This window comes from Entelurus aequoreus, linkage group LG10 (genome assembly GCF_033978785.1).
Source record: "Entelurus aequoreus isolate RoL-2023_Sb linkage group LG10, RoL_Eaeq_v1.1, whole genome shotgun sequence".
In the NCBI taxonomy this organism is placed as follows: Eukaryota; Metazoa; Chordata; class Actinopteri; order Syngnathiformes; family Syngnathidae; genus Entelurus; species Entelurus aequoreus.
In genome coordinates this window covers 62,816,107-62,832,577 of record NC_084740.1, presented here as the reverse complement: position 1 = coordinate 62,832,577, position 16,471 = coordinate 62,816,107, and the positions used below count along the sequence as shown (strand labels likewise).

Sequence of the window (16,471 nt, the reverse complement as noted above, 5' to 3'; positions counted from 1 at the left end):
CTTTAATGTGACTGTTATGATGCATCTTAGTCTTTAATGTGACTGTTATGATGCATCTTAGTCTTTAATGTGACTGTTATGGTGCATCTTAGTCTTTAATGTGACTATTATGATGCATCTTAGTCTTTAATGTGACTGTTATGGTGCATCTTAGTCTTTAATGTGACTGTTATGGTGCATCTTAGTCTTTAATGTGACTGTTATGGTGCATCTTAGTCTTTAATGTGGTGTTATGATGCATCTTAGTCTTTAATGTGACTGTTATGATGCATCTTAGTCTTTAATGTGACTGTTATGATGCATCTTAGTCTTTAATGTGACTGTTATGGTGCATCTTAGTCTTTAATGTGACTGTTATGATGCATCTTAGTCTTTAATGTGACTTATGATGCATCTTAGTCTTTAATGTGACTGTTATGGTGCATCTTAGTCTTTAATGTGACTGTTATGATGCATCTTAGTCTTTAATGTGACTGTTATGATGCATCTTAGTCTTTAATGTGACTGTTATGATGCATCTTAGTCTTTAATGTGACTGTTATGGTGCATCTTAGTCTTTAATGTGACTGTTATGATGCATCTTAGTCTTTAATGTGACTGTTATGATGCATCTTAGTATTTAATGTGACTGTTATGATGCATCTTAGTCTTTAATGTGACTGTTATGATGCATCTTAGTCTTTATTGTGACTGTTATGGTGCATCTTAGTCTTTAATGTGACTGTTATGATGCATCTTAGTCTTTAATGTGACTGTTATGATGCATCTTAGTCTTTAATGTGGTGTTATGATGCATCTTAGTCTTTAATGTGACTGTTATGATGCATCTTAGTCTTTAATGTGACTGTTATGATGCATTTTAGTCTTTAATGTGACTGTTATGATGCATCTTAGTCTTTAATGTGGTGACAATGATCATGTGACTGTGTTATGGCGCATCTTATTTTGTACGCACAGGCTTGCATCATCAAAGTGGTGTCATTTTAAGTTGCGTCCAGAACTCCAACCCTGCAATCCTGAAACTTCTCCAAAGACTTTTAGTTGGTAGGAATCTCTGGTCCAAAACTAAGCATTTGGGCTTCACAGAGCGTCGTTAAAAGATAGACTTTTCCTGTCCTGGTTGAGACATCTAAAGCTCATCTGCTGGGTTTTTGCAATCCAAGCATCTGCTTTTGTGCGTCCCCACTTGGTGGTGTTACAGTGTTTGGATTTTCCTGGCCTGGCTTGGCAGAGTCGCTTGTGGTGGAGTTTGGCTCCAATGCTTTGCTTCTGATTGACATTGGCTGCTCCTTACATGGTGTTCATGTAAGTACACTAAGTACACTTGAGGGATAAAGTAGTGGCTGATGACACTGACAGGCAGTGACAATTGATACCAATGAAGGTCTATTTTTTTTTGCTTTGACTGTATCGTCTTCAACAGAGGCTGTGCTTCACTTTTGTAAGAAAAGAGCATAAAAGAGCAAGACGTAAAGAAAGATGTGTACAGAGATACTGATAGAGGGGTGCACTTATCTTTCACAGCTGATTGGAGTATGTGGCATGTATTTGTATCAAAAAGCTTGAAAAATGAAAGGTCATTGTGAAAGATAAGTGCAGACATTTACATAAGGCAGATTTCAAACTTTGAAGTTCCTCCAAAAAGACCTTTTGTGGATAAATAAGGGATTCCCGTTTCCACTAACTTCTTAAGAAGAGTCGGAATGGGTAACCCTGGAACCAAAGGATGGTGGAAAGAGTCCCAGAAGTCCTTGCAGCCCGTGAAGACTGTCCTTCACGTCCAAGTGAAGATAAAGATGCTACATTCAGAGGTTCAGGCAGAGAAGAGAGACCAGGAGCAGGCAGAGTGCACTGAGGGCCTGGGCGGCCAATACACTTCCTCCTGGGACACACACAATATCATCAGTCAGTTTTTTCATTGACTTTATTATTATTAGATGTATTTATTGTTTACTTGTTGGGGGGGAAACTGCATTTGATGTATTTTTGACCATTGCTGTCAATTGTGGTCCAAACACACAATAATAGGGGTGTAACGGTACGTGTATTTCTATTGAACCGTTTCGGTACGGGGGTTTCGGTTCGGTTCGGAGGTGTACCGAACGACTTTCCACACGGACATATTAAGTAGCTGCCTTCGCTTCCTTCTGCCTCTGTCTCTGTCAGTCCTCTACACAGCACCCAGCATTGTCACACCCACACAACCATCTGATTGGTTACAAACAGAGCGGTAACAGCCAATCAGCAGTGCGTATTCAGAGTGCATGTAGTCAGAGCTTAGCGTTTAGCAGGTAAGCATCAGGCAGCGGACTCTCCCCAAATGATAATAAACACCTCCCAGTCAACAACTAGTAACATCACTATGAGCCCGTTGACCTTCTAGAAATATAAAAGGCAGCTCAGCTCGCTCGCAATCCTGGCTTGAGGTGAAGGCTAATTCGCTTTTAGCATAATGTTAGCTCATTTTGCGGTGTGTGTGTGTGTGTGTGTGTTTGTTTGTGTGTGTGTGTGTGTGTGTTACGGACAGCAAAGCCCTGTCTGTCTGTTATTTCACTTGACCTTTTTCTGTGTTGATTGAGCTGTGTTGAAGCAACAAAAAAGGACATTATGTTAAATGAAGAGTTTCTGTCTCTGATAGTTGATATAATAATGTAAGTGCATCATTAAGCCTACATGAACTCCATGGTGTTCAGGGATGAATAGTCTCTCCTATTGCTATTGTACTATTTTTTCAGCTATAGTTACATGAATCATTAGTAATGCAGCAGCCTAGTTTTGAATGGCAGGGTCCCTGCTATCACATGTTGATAATAATACAACATTTACATCATTAAAAATCAACTACAGGCTTCCCAAATGCTGTAATAAATTAAGCATGATGAGTTGACTTGAAACTATTTAATGTTGCACTTTTTATATGTAGAAGAAAAGTTTTGTCATTTTATTTAATCTGAGCAACAACTTGAGGCAGTTTAATGTTGATTAACGTGGGCAGAATTATTATAGTGTTCCCAATGTTAAAAGGATAAAGCCATTGTTTACAAATTTGGTAAATAAATAACCAAAAAATGTATATTTTGTTGTTTTCTTACTGTACCGAAAATGAACGAACCGTGACCTCTAAACCGAGGTACGTACCCAACCGAAATGTTTGTGTACCGTTACACCCCTACACAATAATGTTGAAAAAAGAAGAGGAGGTTCGATCCATGAATTGCTGGTGTTGATTCCAAAAGTAATATCATGGTAGTGTGATTTGATCACTTTTTTTATTTTCTCTAGATATATTTTGTGTTGTTTTTGTTCATCTTTACAAACTCAGGGAACAATTCATATGTGGGCTCTGTACCGAGGATGTGGTTGTGGCTTATGCAGCCCTTTGAGACACATGTGATTTAGGGCTATATAAATAAACATTGATTGATTGATTGATTGATTCCCTGGAGCGAGGAGGGAATTTGAGGGCAAAAAGCAAACAATGAAATAATTTGTAGATTTTTACTTTGAGTAATTGTACTATTGATTTTGTTTTCATCAGACAAGGAAGTCATTCAAATATTGGCTTGATGTTGTCCAATACAACTCACTATAAATAAATAGGAAAATGTACAGTTAATACAAGTGATCGCTATCCTCCGATCTCCCTCATGGGTGATTGGTATCAGTATCGGCAGTATGACTCCCCATTTGTGATATTATGTTTGTGTTCCATCATATTGTGTTGCATCATGCTTTGTTAAGTTGTGGTTTGTAGTGTTGCCGTATTAACTTATATTGTGTTGGATTATTTTGTGTTGTGTTACATGTCCTCACACTGACGTGTTGTGTTACATGTCCTCACACTGACGTGTTGTGTTACATGTCCTCACACTGACGTGTTGTGTTACATGTCCTCAAACTGACGGACTAGAAGGTCAGAAACAAAGAAGAAGTGTCCTGCTATCATCCCAACTAAACAGCATAGTAAGGATCATCTAATAGCCCTCCCAGCTCTGGCTAACATCCCCATGAAATGTGACTGCCAGGTGTGTGTGGACTGCCAGGTGTGTGTGGACTGCCAGGTGTGTGTGGGCTGTCAGGTGTGTGTGGACTGCCAGGTGTGTGTGGACTGCCAGGTGTGTGTGGACTGCCAGGTGTGTGTGGACTGTCAGGTGTGTGTGGACTGCCAGGTGTGTGTAGACTGCCAGGTGTGTGTGGGCTGTCAGGTGTGTGTGGACTGCCAGGTGTGTGTGGACTGTCAGGTGTGTGTGGACTGTCAGGTGTGTGTGGACTGCCAGGTGTGTGTGGACTGTCAGGTGTGTGTGGACTGCCAGTTGTGTGTGGACTGTCAGGTGTGTGTGGACTGTCAGGTGTGTGTGGACTGCCAGGTGTGTGTGGACTGTCAGGTGTGTGTGGACTGCCAGTTGTGTGTGGACTGTCAGGTGTGTGTGGACTGTCAGGTGTGTGTGGACTGCCAGGTGTGTGTGGACTGTCAGGTGTGTGTGGACTGTCAGGTGTGTGTGGACTGCCAGGTGTGTGTGGACTGTCAGGTGTGTGTGGACTGTCAGGTGTGTGTGGACTGTCAGGTGTGTGTGGACTGCCAGGTGTGTGTGGACTGCCAGGTGTGTGTGGACTGCCAGGTGTGTGTGGACTGTCAGGTGTGTGTGGACTGCCAGGTGTGTGTGGACTGTCAGGTGTGTGTGGACTGTCAGGTGTGTGTGGACTGCCAGGTGTGTGTGGACTGCCAGGTGTGTGTGGACTGCCAGGTGTGTGTGGACTGCCAGGTGTGTGTGGACTGCCAGGTGTGTGTGGACTGCCAGGTGTGTGTGGACTGTCAGGTGTGTGTGGACTGTCAGGTGTGTGTGGACTGTCAGGTGTGTGTGGACTGCCAGGTGTGTGTGGACTGCCAGGTGTGTGTGGACTGCCAGGTGTGTGTGGACTGCCAGGTGTGTGTGGACTGTCAGGTGTGTGTGGACTGCCAGGTGTGTGTGGACTGTCAGGTGTGTGTGGACTGCCAGGTGTGTGTGGACTGCCAGGTGTGTGTGGACTGCCAGGTGTGTGTGGACTGCCAGGTGTGTGTGGACTGTCAGGTGTGTGTGGACTGCCAGGTGTGTGTGGACTGCCAGGTGTGTGTGGACTGCCAGGTGTGTGTGGACTGCCAGGTGTGTGTGGACTGCAGGATAAGAAAGCAGAGCAGGACTTCCTTCATAGAAAGGATGTGGTCAATTGCCTTCAAGGCTGAACTGGAACCTACAATAGGAACTCTCTTTTTGGGAGAAACATCGCCTCCTGCCAACGTTGGAGTCTTGCTACCTGTGATGGAGATTTGTGACACGGCCCCGTCTCCGCCCTCCGTAGACGCTCGGACCTCCACCACGTAGGTCCCATCCTTGTGGAGTGGAAGCTCGATGAACGATGTGTGTGTGACGTACAGCTGGCCATTGGACTGGCCCTGTTGTCTGTACAGCACCTGTGCACAGTCAGCAAACGTACCACTGAAGTCACCTGTGCACAGTCAGCAAACATACCACTGAAGTCACCTGTGCACAGTCAGCAAACGTACCACCAAAGTCACCTGTGCACAGTCAGCAAACGTACCACCGAAGTCACCTGTGCACAGTCAGCAAACGTACCACTGAAGTCACCTGTGCACAGTCAGCAAACGTACCACTGAAGTCACCTGTGCACAGTCAGCAAACGTACCACTGAAGTCACCTGTGCACAGTCAACAAACGTACCACTGAAGTCACCTGTGCACAGTCAGCAAACGTACCACTGAAGTCACCTGTGCACAGTCAGCAAACGTACAACCGAAGTCACCTGTGCACAGTCAGCAAACGTACCACTGAAGTCACCTGTGCACAGTCAGCAAACGTACCACTGAAGTCACCTGTGCACAGTCAGCAAACGTACCACCGAAGTCACCTGTGCACAGTCAGCAAACGTAACACCGAAGTCACCTGTGCACAGTCAGCAAACGTACCACTGAAGTCACCTGTGCACAGTCAGCAAACGTACCACTGAAGTCACCTGTGCACAGTCAGCAAACGTAACACCGAAGTCACCTGTGCACAGTCAGCAAACGTACCACTGAAGTCACCTGTGCACAGTCAGAAAACGTACCACTGAAGTCACCTGTGCACAGTCAGCAAACGTACCACTGAAGTCACTTGTGCACAGTCAGCAAACGTACCACCAAAGTCACCTGTGCACAGTCAGCAAACGTACCACCAAAGTCACCTGTGCACAGTCAGCAAACGTACCACCGAAGTCACTTGTGCACAGTCAGCAAACGTACCACCAAAGTCACCTGTGCACAGTCAGCAAACGTAACACCTAAGTCACCTGTGCACAGTCAGCAAACGTAACACCGAAGTCACCTGTGCACAGTCAGCAAACGTACCACTGAAGTCACCTGTGCACAGTCAGAAAACGTACCACTGAAGTCACCTGTGCACAGTCAGCAAACGTACCACCGAAGTCACCTGTGCACAGTCAGAAAACGTACCACCGAAGTCACCTGTGCACAGTCAGAAAACGTACCACTGAAGTCACCTGTGCACAGTCAGCAAACGTACCACCGAAGTCACTTGTGCACAGTCAGCAAACGTACCACCAAAGTCACCTGTGCACAGTCAGCAAACGTAACACAAAAGTCACCTGTGCACAGTCAGCAAACGTACCACTGAAGTCACCTGTGCACAGTCAGCAAACGTACCACTAGTCACCTGTGCAGAGTTGACAAAGGTAAGACTAAAGTCACCTGTGCAGAGTTGACAAAGGTAAGACTAAAGTCACCTGTGCAGAGTTGACAAAGGTAAGAATAAAGTCACCTGTGCAGAGTTGACAAAGGTAAGAATAAAGTCACCTGTGCAGAGTTGACAAAGGTAAGACTAAAGTCACCTGTGCAGAGTTGACAAAGGTAAGAATAAAGTCACCTGTGCAGAGTTGACAAAGGTAAGACTAAAGTCACCTGTGCAGAGTTGACAAAGGTAAGAACAAAGTCACCTGTGCAGATTTGACAAAGGTAAGACTAAATTCACCTGTGCAGAGTCGACAAAGGTAAGACTAAAGTCACCTGTGCAGAGTCGACAAAGGTAAGACTAAAGTCACCTGTGCAGAGTCGACAAAGGTAAGACTAAAGTCACCTGTGCAGAGTTGACAAAGGTAAGACTAAAGTCACCTGTGCAGAGTTGACAAAGGTAAGACTAAAGTCACCTGTGCAGAGTTGACAAAGGTACGACTAAAGTCACCTGTGCAGAGTTGACAAAGGTAAGACTAAATTCACCTGTGCAGAGTTGACAAAGGTAAGACTAAAGTCACCTGTGCAGAGTTGACAAAGGTAAGAACAAAGTCACCTGTGTAGATTTGACAAAGGTAAGACTTAAGTCACCTGTGCTGAACAGAAAGTGAAAGTGAAGAATGAGTCACCTTGTAAGACTTCACAGGTGCCTCGTTGGCGAGCGTCTTCACGTCCTTCCAGGACACGGTGACATTCTTGCCCTTGTACTTCCTGCCTATGATTGTGGGGGCTTGACTGGGGGCTGAACAACAAACAAACAAACAAACAAGTAAGAGTTGAAGAAGTTGTTGACCATGAAGACAAAGAACTTACGAGGTTTCTTGGTGTGGATCTGCAGGCGCTCGCTGGCCGGCCCGTATCCTGCAGAGTTGTATCCTCGGACCTCAATGAGATAAGTGGTGTCCGGCTTCATCCTGTCTAGTCTGGTTTGGTTTTCCCTGCCGGAGACCACGACCCTATGGGCCCCACCTTCACTGTCTTCCTGCTTCCTCCAGTACTTCACCTGAGGAACATGCACAGGTGTATTGATAAACGATAATGATAAATGGGTTATACTTGTATAGCGCTTTTCTACCTTCAAGGTACTCAAAGTGCTTTGACACTATTTCCACATTCACCCATTCACACACACATTCACACACTGATGGTGGGAGCTGCCATGCAAGGCGCTAACCACAACACATCAGGAGCAAGGGATGTTCACATTGGTTAAGTTTGTAGTTATGTTAGCTTTAATTCGTAATATTATTGTGTCATTGTGACAACTGTTTTGATTATAATTGTAATATTTGAAAGATAAATGAATGTGTTGTGGCATTGATTGATTGATTGATTGAAACTTTTATTACAGTACAGTACATATTCCGTACAATTGACCATTAAATGGTAACACCCCAATAAGTTTTTCAACTTGTTTAAGTCGGGGTCCACGTAAATCAATTCATGGTACAAATATATACTATCATCATAATACAGTCATCACACAAGTTCATCATCAGAGTATATACATTGAATTCTTTACATTATTTACAATCCGGGGTTGTGGGATGTGGACGGGGGGGAGATTGGGCAGGGGGGTTGATTGGGCAGGGGGGTTAGGTTTGGTGGATATCAGCACTTCAGTCATCAAAACAATTGCATCATCAGAGAAATGGACATTGAAACAGTGTAGGTGTGACTTGGTAGGATATGTACAGTGAGCAGAGAACATAGTGAGTTCAGATAGCATAAGAACAAGTTTATACATTTGATTATTTACATTTGATTATTTACAATCCGGGGAGGAGGGATGTGGAGGGGGAAGGGTGTTAGTCTAGGGTTGAGGTGGGATGTGGAGGGGGGAGGGTGTTAGTCTAGGGTTGAGGTGGGATGTGGAGGGGGGAGGGTGTTAGTCTAGGGTTGAGGTATGATGTGGAAGGGAGGGTGTTAGTCTAGGGTTGTAGTTGCCTGGAGGTGTTCTTTTAGTGAGGTTTTGGAGGAGGATAGAGATGCCCTTTCTTTTACACCTGTTGGGAGTGCATTCCACATTGATGTGGCATAGAAGGAGAATGAGTTAAGACCTTTGTTAGATCGGAATCTGGGTTTAACGTAGTTAGTGGAGCTCCCCCTGGTGTTGTGGTTATGGCATGTACTTCGGTATCAGGGAGGTGTAGTGGATTTTATAGACTAGGCTCAGTGCAAGTTGTTTTACTCTGTCCTCCACCCTGAGCCAGCCCACTTTGGAGAAGTGGGTAGGAGTGAGGTGTGATCTGGGGTGGAGGTCTAGAAGTAATCTGACTAGCTTGTTCTGGGATGTTTGGAGTTTAGATTTGAGGGTTTTGGAGGTGCTAGGGTACCAGGCGGTGCAAGCGTAATCGAAAAAGGGTTGAACGAGAGTTCCCGCTAGGGTGCTTTTGTTGACCAGAGAGGAGATTCTGTAGAGAAATCTCGTTCGTTGGTTAACCTTTTTGATGACCTTGGTTGCCATTTTATCACAGGAAAGATTAGCCTCTAGAATGGAACCTAGGTAGGTGACCTCATCTTTCCTGGTGATAACAATGTCACCCAGTTTTATAGTGAAGTCACTGACTTTCTTAAGGTTGATGTGGGACCCAAATAGGATGGATTCTGTTTTACCCAAGTGTATGGATAGTTTATGGTTAGCGAGCCAGGTGCAAGTTCTTCAGAGTTCAGCACTGAGGATTATTTCCACCAAAGAGGCAAAGGCAGTTGCGGATGTCACCAATGCGTCGATTTGAGGAAACACTTGGTTGCTTTTCCAAACACGTCTTTAATGGTGAACTGCCAACATGAGGAAGTGCTTAAAGTTGAATACACACCAAATCTCTGTCCATTGCATTGTTCGTGGTGTTTTTGAAACTGCACCAATTTTTCCTCAGAATTTTGAACTAACTTGAAGTGTTTTGCCAAGAGGATTATTTGTTTATGTGTACTTTTTCAGAATGTACTTGTTTTATTTTTGGCCAAAGTTAAGACAAAGAAAACAATTTTGAAGTTGTCTTTATTTTTATGTTATCATGTCACGTGTGGGAATATAGTTTCCTCCATGCGGCCCTGAGCTAGAATGAGTTTGACACCCTGCTTTAAATGAGTTAATCAAAGTTCTTTGGAAGGCTTTGGAACAGATTGACTCCATTTAGATCAGGGGTCACCAACGCGGTGCCCACGGGCACCAGGTAGCCCGTAAGGACCAGATGAGTAGCCCGCTGGCCTGTTCTTAAAAATAGCTCAAATAGCAGCACTTACCAGTGAGCTGCCTCTATTTTTAAAATTGTATTTATTTACTAAAAAGCTGGTCTCGCTTTGCTCGACATTTTTAATTCTAAGAGAGACAAAACTCAAATAGAATTTGAAAATCCAAGAAAATATTTTAAAGACTTGGTCTTCACTTGTTTAAATAAATTCATTATTTTTTTTAACTTTGCTTCTTATAACTTTCAGAAAGACGATTTTAGAGAAAAAAATACAACCTTAAAAATTATTTTAGGATTTTTAAACACATAAACCTTTTTACCTTTTAAATTCCTTCCTCTTCTTTCCTGACAATTTAAATCAATGTTCAAGTAAATTTATTTTTTTATTGTAAAGAATAATAAATACATTTTAATTTAATTCTTCATTTTAGCTTCTGTTTTTTCGACGAAGAATATTTGTGAAATATTTCTTCAAACTTATTATGATTAAAATTCAAAAAAATTATTCTGGCAAATCTACAAAATCTGTAGAATCAAATTTAAATCTTATTTCAAAGTCTTTTGAATTTCTTTTAAAATTTTTGTTCTGGAAAATCTAGAAGAAATAATGATTTGTCTTTGTTAGAAATATAGCTTGGTCCAATTTGTTATATATTCTAACAAAGTGTAGATTGGATTTTAACCTATTTAAAACATGTCATCAAAATTCTAAAATTAATCTTAATCAGGAAAAATTACTAATGATGTTCCATAAAAAGATTCAAATTAGCTAGTTTTTCTCATTTTTTTCGGTTGAATGTTGAATTTTAAAGAGTCGAAATTGAAAATAAACTGTTTCAAAATTTAATTGTCATTTTTTTCGTGTTTTCTCCTCTTTTAAACCGTTCAATTAAGTGTAAATATCATTAATTATTAATAATAACATAGAGTTAAAGGTGAATTGAGCAAATTGGCTATTTCTGGCAATTTATTTAAGTGTGTGTCAAACTGGTAGCCCTTCGCATTAATCACTACCCAAGAAGTAGCTCTTGGTTTCAAAAAGGTTGGTGACCCCTGATTTAGATCTACTGACCTGGTATCCGTCTATGTAGGTCTGCGGGATGTGGAGCCACCACACGATGGCTTCTGTGGCCGAGCGAGCTTTGCCGTCGATACTCGCAGGGGCGTCAGAGGGCGCTAGAATGAGATCATGTGATTCCGTGTCAGTCGTCGCGCATAAAGTCAAGACAGCCATCTCGCTGCCAAATTCCACGTTGAACAGCAGGTGTTCTGCAAGTGTTGCCATGGTAACCAGACTCCACTCTCTGCGCGAGCGAGCGGTTATCTCCACAGTCTGTCAGTGGAAGTTAATAACTGAACGATCAGGTTCACTCATCTGGATAATCCCCCCCCCCCCCCTGCACCTTCAAGAGGTATTAACATTCCACATGCACGATGTGTGACATTGATCTATCAACTTCAACATTGCCTACCCTCTTGTGCGGAGTACACCACCGCTGTCAGACTGTACGGCCCCTCCCCTTCGCCGTTGAAGGCTTTGATTTTGACGTGGTACTCGGTCCAGGGAGGGATGGAAGGATCTTTGTGTACGTAGCGCTTGGCCTGTGGCTCCGACACGGTCACCTGCGTCCACTCCAGGCCAGCTCGTGGTTTGAAGGCCACGATGTAGCCAAAGTCAGGACCGTAGTAGTACTGCTCCTGGACGGGCTGGGGAACATGACAGTAGCACAACAAAGGAGTGCAATTAGCTACAATGGAAATACATCAAAAGTTAAGGCGCCATGTTTTTTTCCTTGTTAAAGTGTCACAGCCAGGGCGCATTCCAATGCGCCCTCATCCTTGCGCTCTGCTTGTCGCACCTCGGGTCACGCCCACGGCCGCGCACATCCAGGGATGCGGCGCGCGCGTCTCCGCCCTGCAGCAGCCGCCAGCTGTAATCGTTCACCGGCAATCAGCGCGCCTGCCTGTGATGATCAAGCTGCCTTCATAAGCCTGCACAAGCTGCCATGCGGCGCCGGATTATAGTCTTCTGTACCGTAAGCCGATACCCAGCTTTATGCTCTCTCTCTGTCCTGATCTCTCCGTGTTCCCCCCGTGTTTCATTGTTTTTCTTTGTCCTTCCAGCGTCTGAACGTGTTCCTGTGTTGGCGAGTTGTGCGTCTCGTCACCTTTTTGTTGCCCTTTTGGATTCTCGACCTCCTGCTTGGAAACGGATCTTGCCTCTTCTCTCCTGCCCTGGATCATCTGCCTGCCCCACGGACTTCCGTGTTAATTCGCTCTCGACAACATTTGGTAACACACCTCAGCTAATGACACACATAGCAACACACCACATACACTTTTGGATCTAGTTCACACTCCATTTCCTTAGTTTATATTATTATTGTTTTATTATTATACAGTATATATATATATAATAAATCTTTGGACATTAGGCTCCTGGTGTCAGTTGCCGTCACCTCCCTTCTGCAAACCATAACATAAAGTACAGTTTGACGGCAACACAGGAAAGTAATTTTTTGTAAAACGAGCGTTTATTGACGCCTCATCCTTGCTGTACACACCATCCACGCTGTGAGAACTCCTCGGCTGCTTGTAACGAAAAGAGGTTCTAATAAAGAAGTTTTGCACAAATGAACTAAAAAACCTTTGGAGGAGCTGAAGAAAATGTGCTCAACCAACCCTCCCTTCTTCTTTGTTTACAACATCACAACACTCCTTGCACCTTGCAACACAATTAACACTAATACGCACACATTCTCCTCAGGAGATTTTACAATTACACATTTTGTAATACTATTTTAACTCTACATCCTGAACTTATTTATCACTATTGATGTATTTATGACACATATTTAAAGCATGCAAACTCTCTGTGCAACAGCTACAAGCAGTACAGAATATTCATGACTGAAGATGTCAGTGTTTGGAGGTTTTACAGCCTCTAGCGGTGAGAAAGAGAATTGCAACCACATTGCAAGAGTTTCAAGACTACTTTACCATGTGGACACACTCTGCATGCCATACAGACCTTACTTCACTCTGCATGCCATACAGACCTTACTTCACTCTGCATTCCATACAGACCTTACTTCACTCTGCATGCCATACAGACCTTACTTCACTCTGCATGCCATACAGACCTTACTTCACTCTGCATGACATACAGACCTTACTTCACTCTGCATTCCATACAGACCTTACTTCACTCTGCATTCCATACAGACCTTACTTCACTCTGCATGCCATACAGACCTTACTTCACTCTGCATTCCATACAGACCTTACTTCACTCTGCATGCCATACAGACCTTACTTCACCAGTTACTTTATTGGCTTGTTGTCACTTTTTTCTTACACCAAAACTTCAGATTTGTTCAAATCAAATGTTGAAATGAAATTTTGAACAAACAAGGTTGTTTATAAATGAATTATAAAATTAAATATATAAACAAATAGAAGACCCTGAAAATTCTATATCTATTTATAACTAAACATTGAATACAACTATAAAATTTAAAATGATAATTTATATATAATAGTATATATTTATATATAATATTATACATATATATATATGCATGTGTGTATATATATATATATATATATATATATATATATATATATATATATATATATATATATATATATATATATATATATATATATATATATATATATATATATATATACACGCACACACATAAATACATATATATACATATATACACACATATACATATACATACATATATACAGTACATATGCATATATATATATATATATATATATATATATATATATATATATATATATATATATATATATATATATATATATATATATATATATATATATATATATATATACACATATATATACATATATATATATATATATATATATATATATATATATATATATATATATATATATATATATATATATATATATATATATATATATATATATATATATATATATATATATATATATACACATATATATATATACATATATATATATATATGTCTTAATTAGATTATCCAAAAAAATAGTGCTCGATACCGTGGTAGAGCGTAATATGTATGTGTGGGAAAAAATCACAAGACTATTTCATCTCTACAGTACTCTGGACGGTATATGATAAACAGTTTCTCTTTTAAGCATAGGTTGCTTAAAAGAGAAACTGTTTATCATATACCGTCCAGAGTTGTCATCCCTCAACAAGCGCAGCGAAATTGTATCAGCATGCCGTCACAGAAGGAAACACCTCCTAGGCAACACATGAGTCAATCACCACGCCCCCACGCCTGCCTGTACCCACCCGCTCTGTGTCCTATATAAACCATGGTATGTGAATGCTTCCATTAAAATCTCCTGAGGATTGAGGAAAACCCCTCATGAAACAGGCCTGTAGAGATGAAATAGTCTTGTGATTTTTTCCCACACATACATACATATATATATATATACATATATACACACACATATATATATATATACATATATATATATATATATATATATATATATATATATATATATATATATATATATATATATATATATATATATATATATATATATATATATATATATATATATATATATATATATACACACACACATATATATATACATATATGTGTATATATATATATATATATATATATATATATATATATATATATATATATATATATATATATATATATATATATATATATATATATATGTATGTGTGGGAAAAAAATCACAAGACTATTTTTTTTTTTCCGGTATCGAGCACTATTTTTTGGATAATCTAATTAAGACATATATATATATATATATATATATATATATATATATATATATATATATATATATATATATATATATATATATATATATATATATATATATATATATATATATATATATATATATATATATATATATATATATATATATATATATATATATATATATATATATATATATATATATATATATATATATATATATATATATATATATATATATATATATATATATATATATATATATATATATATATATGTATATATATGCATACATATCTACATATATAATATATATACACACACACACACACATAGTGTCAACAATTATCCTTTGGTAATGTAACCATATACTTTTGTTCCAACAATCATCCTTCACTTGTCCTTTAAAATTACTATGTGTTTTAAATATAAATAATAATAATATATTTTGTTTTAGTTTGGGGATTTTGTTTTATTATTTATTTACAATTTAATGACTTATTTTATTTCCAACAGTCATCCTTAAATTGTCATTTTCAAACTAAGATATGTGTGTTATTATTCTATTTTATAATACCGAAAATATGATTATCTTTTAATTATCATTTATTTATTCATATTCTAATGATGTATTTTTTCCAACAATAATTTTCTCAGTTGACCTTGTAACTATTTTATGTCATGTGTATATTTAGAAATGATCCATCCATCCGTCTTCAAAGGCTTATCTGGAATGGAGTCTCTGGGACAACAGCTCCAACAGAGACCCCCAGGATTCCCTCTCCAACGGATCCCAGGCCAGAGAGGAGATGTAATCCCCCCCATCTGCCCCGGGGTCTCCTCCCAGTGGGAGGTGCAAGGAGGACCTCCCTGGGAGACGCTGGTGAGGCATCAGCACGAGACCTTCCAACCACCTAAGCTGGCTTCTTTCCAAGCGGAGGAGCAGCGGCTCTACTCCCAGTTTCTCTGGTGACTCAACTTCTCACCTTATTTCTAAAGGAGATGCCAGCCACCCTTCTGAGGAAACTCTTGTATCCGCCATCTTATTCTTTGGCTCATGACCACACCTCATGACCACACTTCATGACCACACTTCATGACCACACCTCATGACCACACTTCATGACCACACCTCATGACCACAGGTGAGAGCAGGAGCGTAGGTAGTGACAGTAGACTGAGAGCTTTGCCTTCACAAAGCAAATGGTTTTAATATAAATGCATTTTTAAAATGTATTTATTGAATTGTTTGTTTTAGAATTAATTATTCATAAAAAAAATGTTAATAAATATTTTTTCATTGATTCTCCACTGGTGGTGGAACTGTGGACCAGCTCTATACTCTGGGCAGGGTCCTTGAGGGTGCATGGGAGTTTGCCCAACCAGTCTACATGTGCTTTGTGGACTTGGAGAAGGCATTGGACCGTGTCCCTCGGGAAGTCCTGTGGGGAGTGCTCAGAGAGTATGGGGTATCGGACTGTCTGATTGTGGCGGTCTGCTCCCTGTATGATCAGTGTCAGAGTTAGTCCGCTCCCTGTATGATCAGTGTCAGAGCTTGGTCCGCATTGCCGGCAGTAAGTCGGACACGTGTCAAGTGAGGGTTGGACTCCGCCAAGGCTGCCCGTTGTCACCCATTCTGTTCAGAACTTTTATGGACAGAATTTCTAGGCGCAGTCAGGGCGTTGAAGGGATCTGGTTTGGTGGCTGCA

The 16,471-nt window shown here is 40.6% G+C and overlaps 1 protein-coding gene across 1 annotated transcript in view; it reads right to left on the bottom strand.

The window, feature by feature from the left end:
- Positions 1-787: 787 nt before the first annotated feature.
- LOC133659173 (contactin-1a-like) overlaps positions 788-16,471 on the bottom strand; it is a 79,075-nt gene continuing 63,391 nt past the window's right edge. Inside the window, exons 17-22 of the mRNA XM_062061908.1 lie at positions 11,448-11,682; positions 11,048-11,151; positions 7,595-7,784; positions 7,411-7,523; positions 5,293-5,449; positions 788-1,882 (exon numbers count right to left, since the gene is read on the bottom strand). Of these exons, the coding sequence (XP_061917892.1) occupies positions 1,806-1,882; positions 5,293-5,449; positions 7,411-7,523; positions 7,595-7,784; positions 11,048-11,151; positions 11,448-11,682 (876 nt within the window). The 3' untranslated portion in view covers positions 788-1,805. The remainder of the gene's footprint in view (positions 1,883-5,292; positions 5,450-7,410; positions 7,524-7,594; positions 7,785-11,047; positions 11,152-11,447; positions 11,683-16,471) is intronic.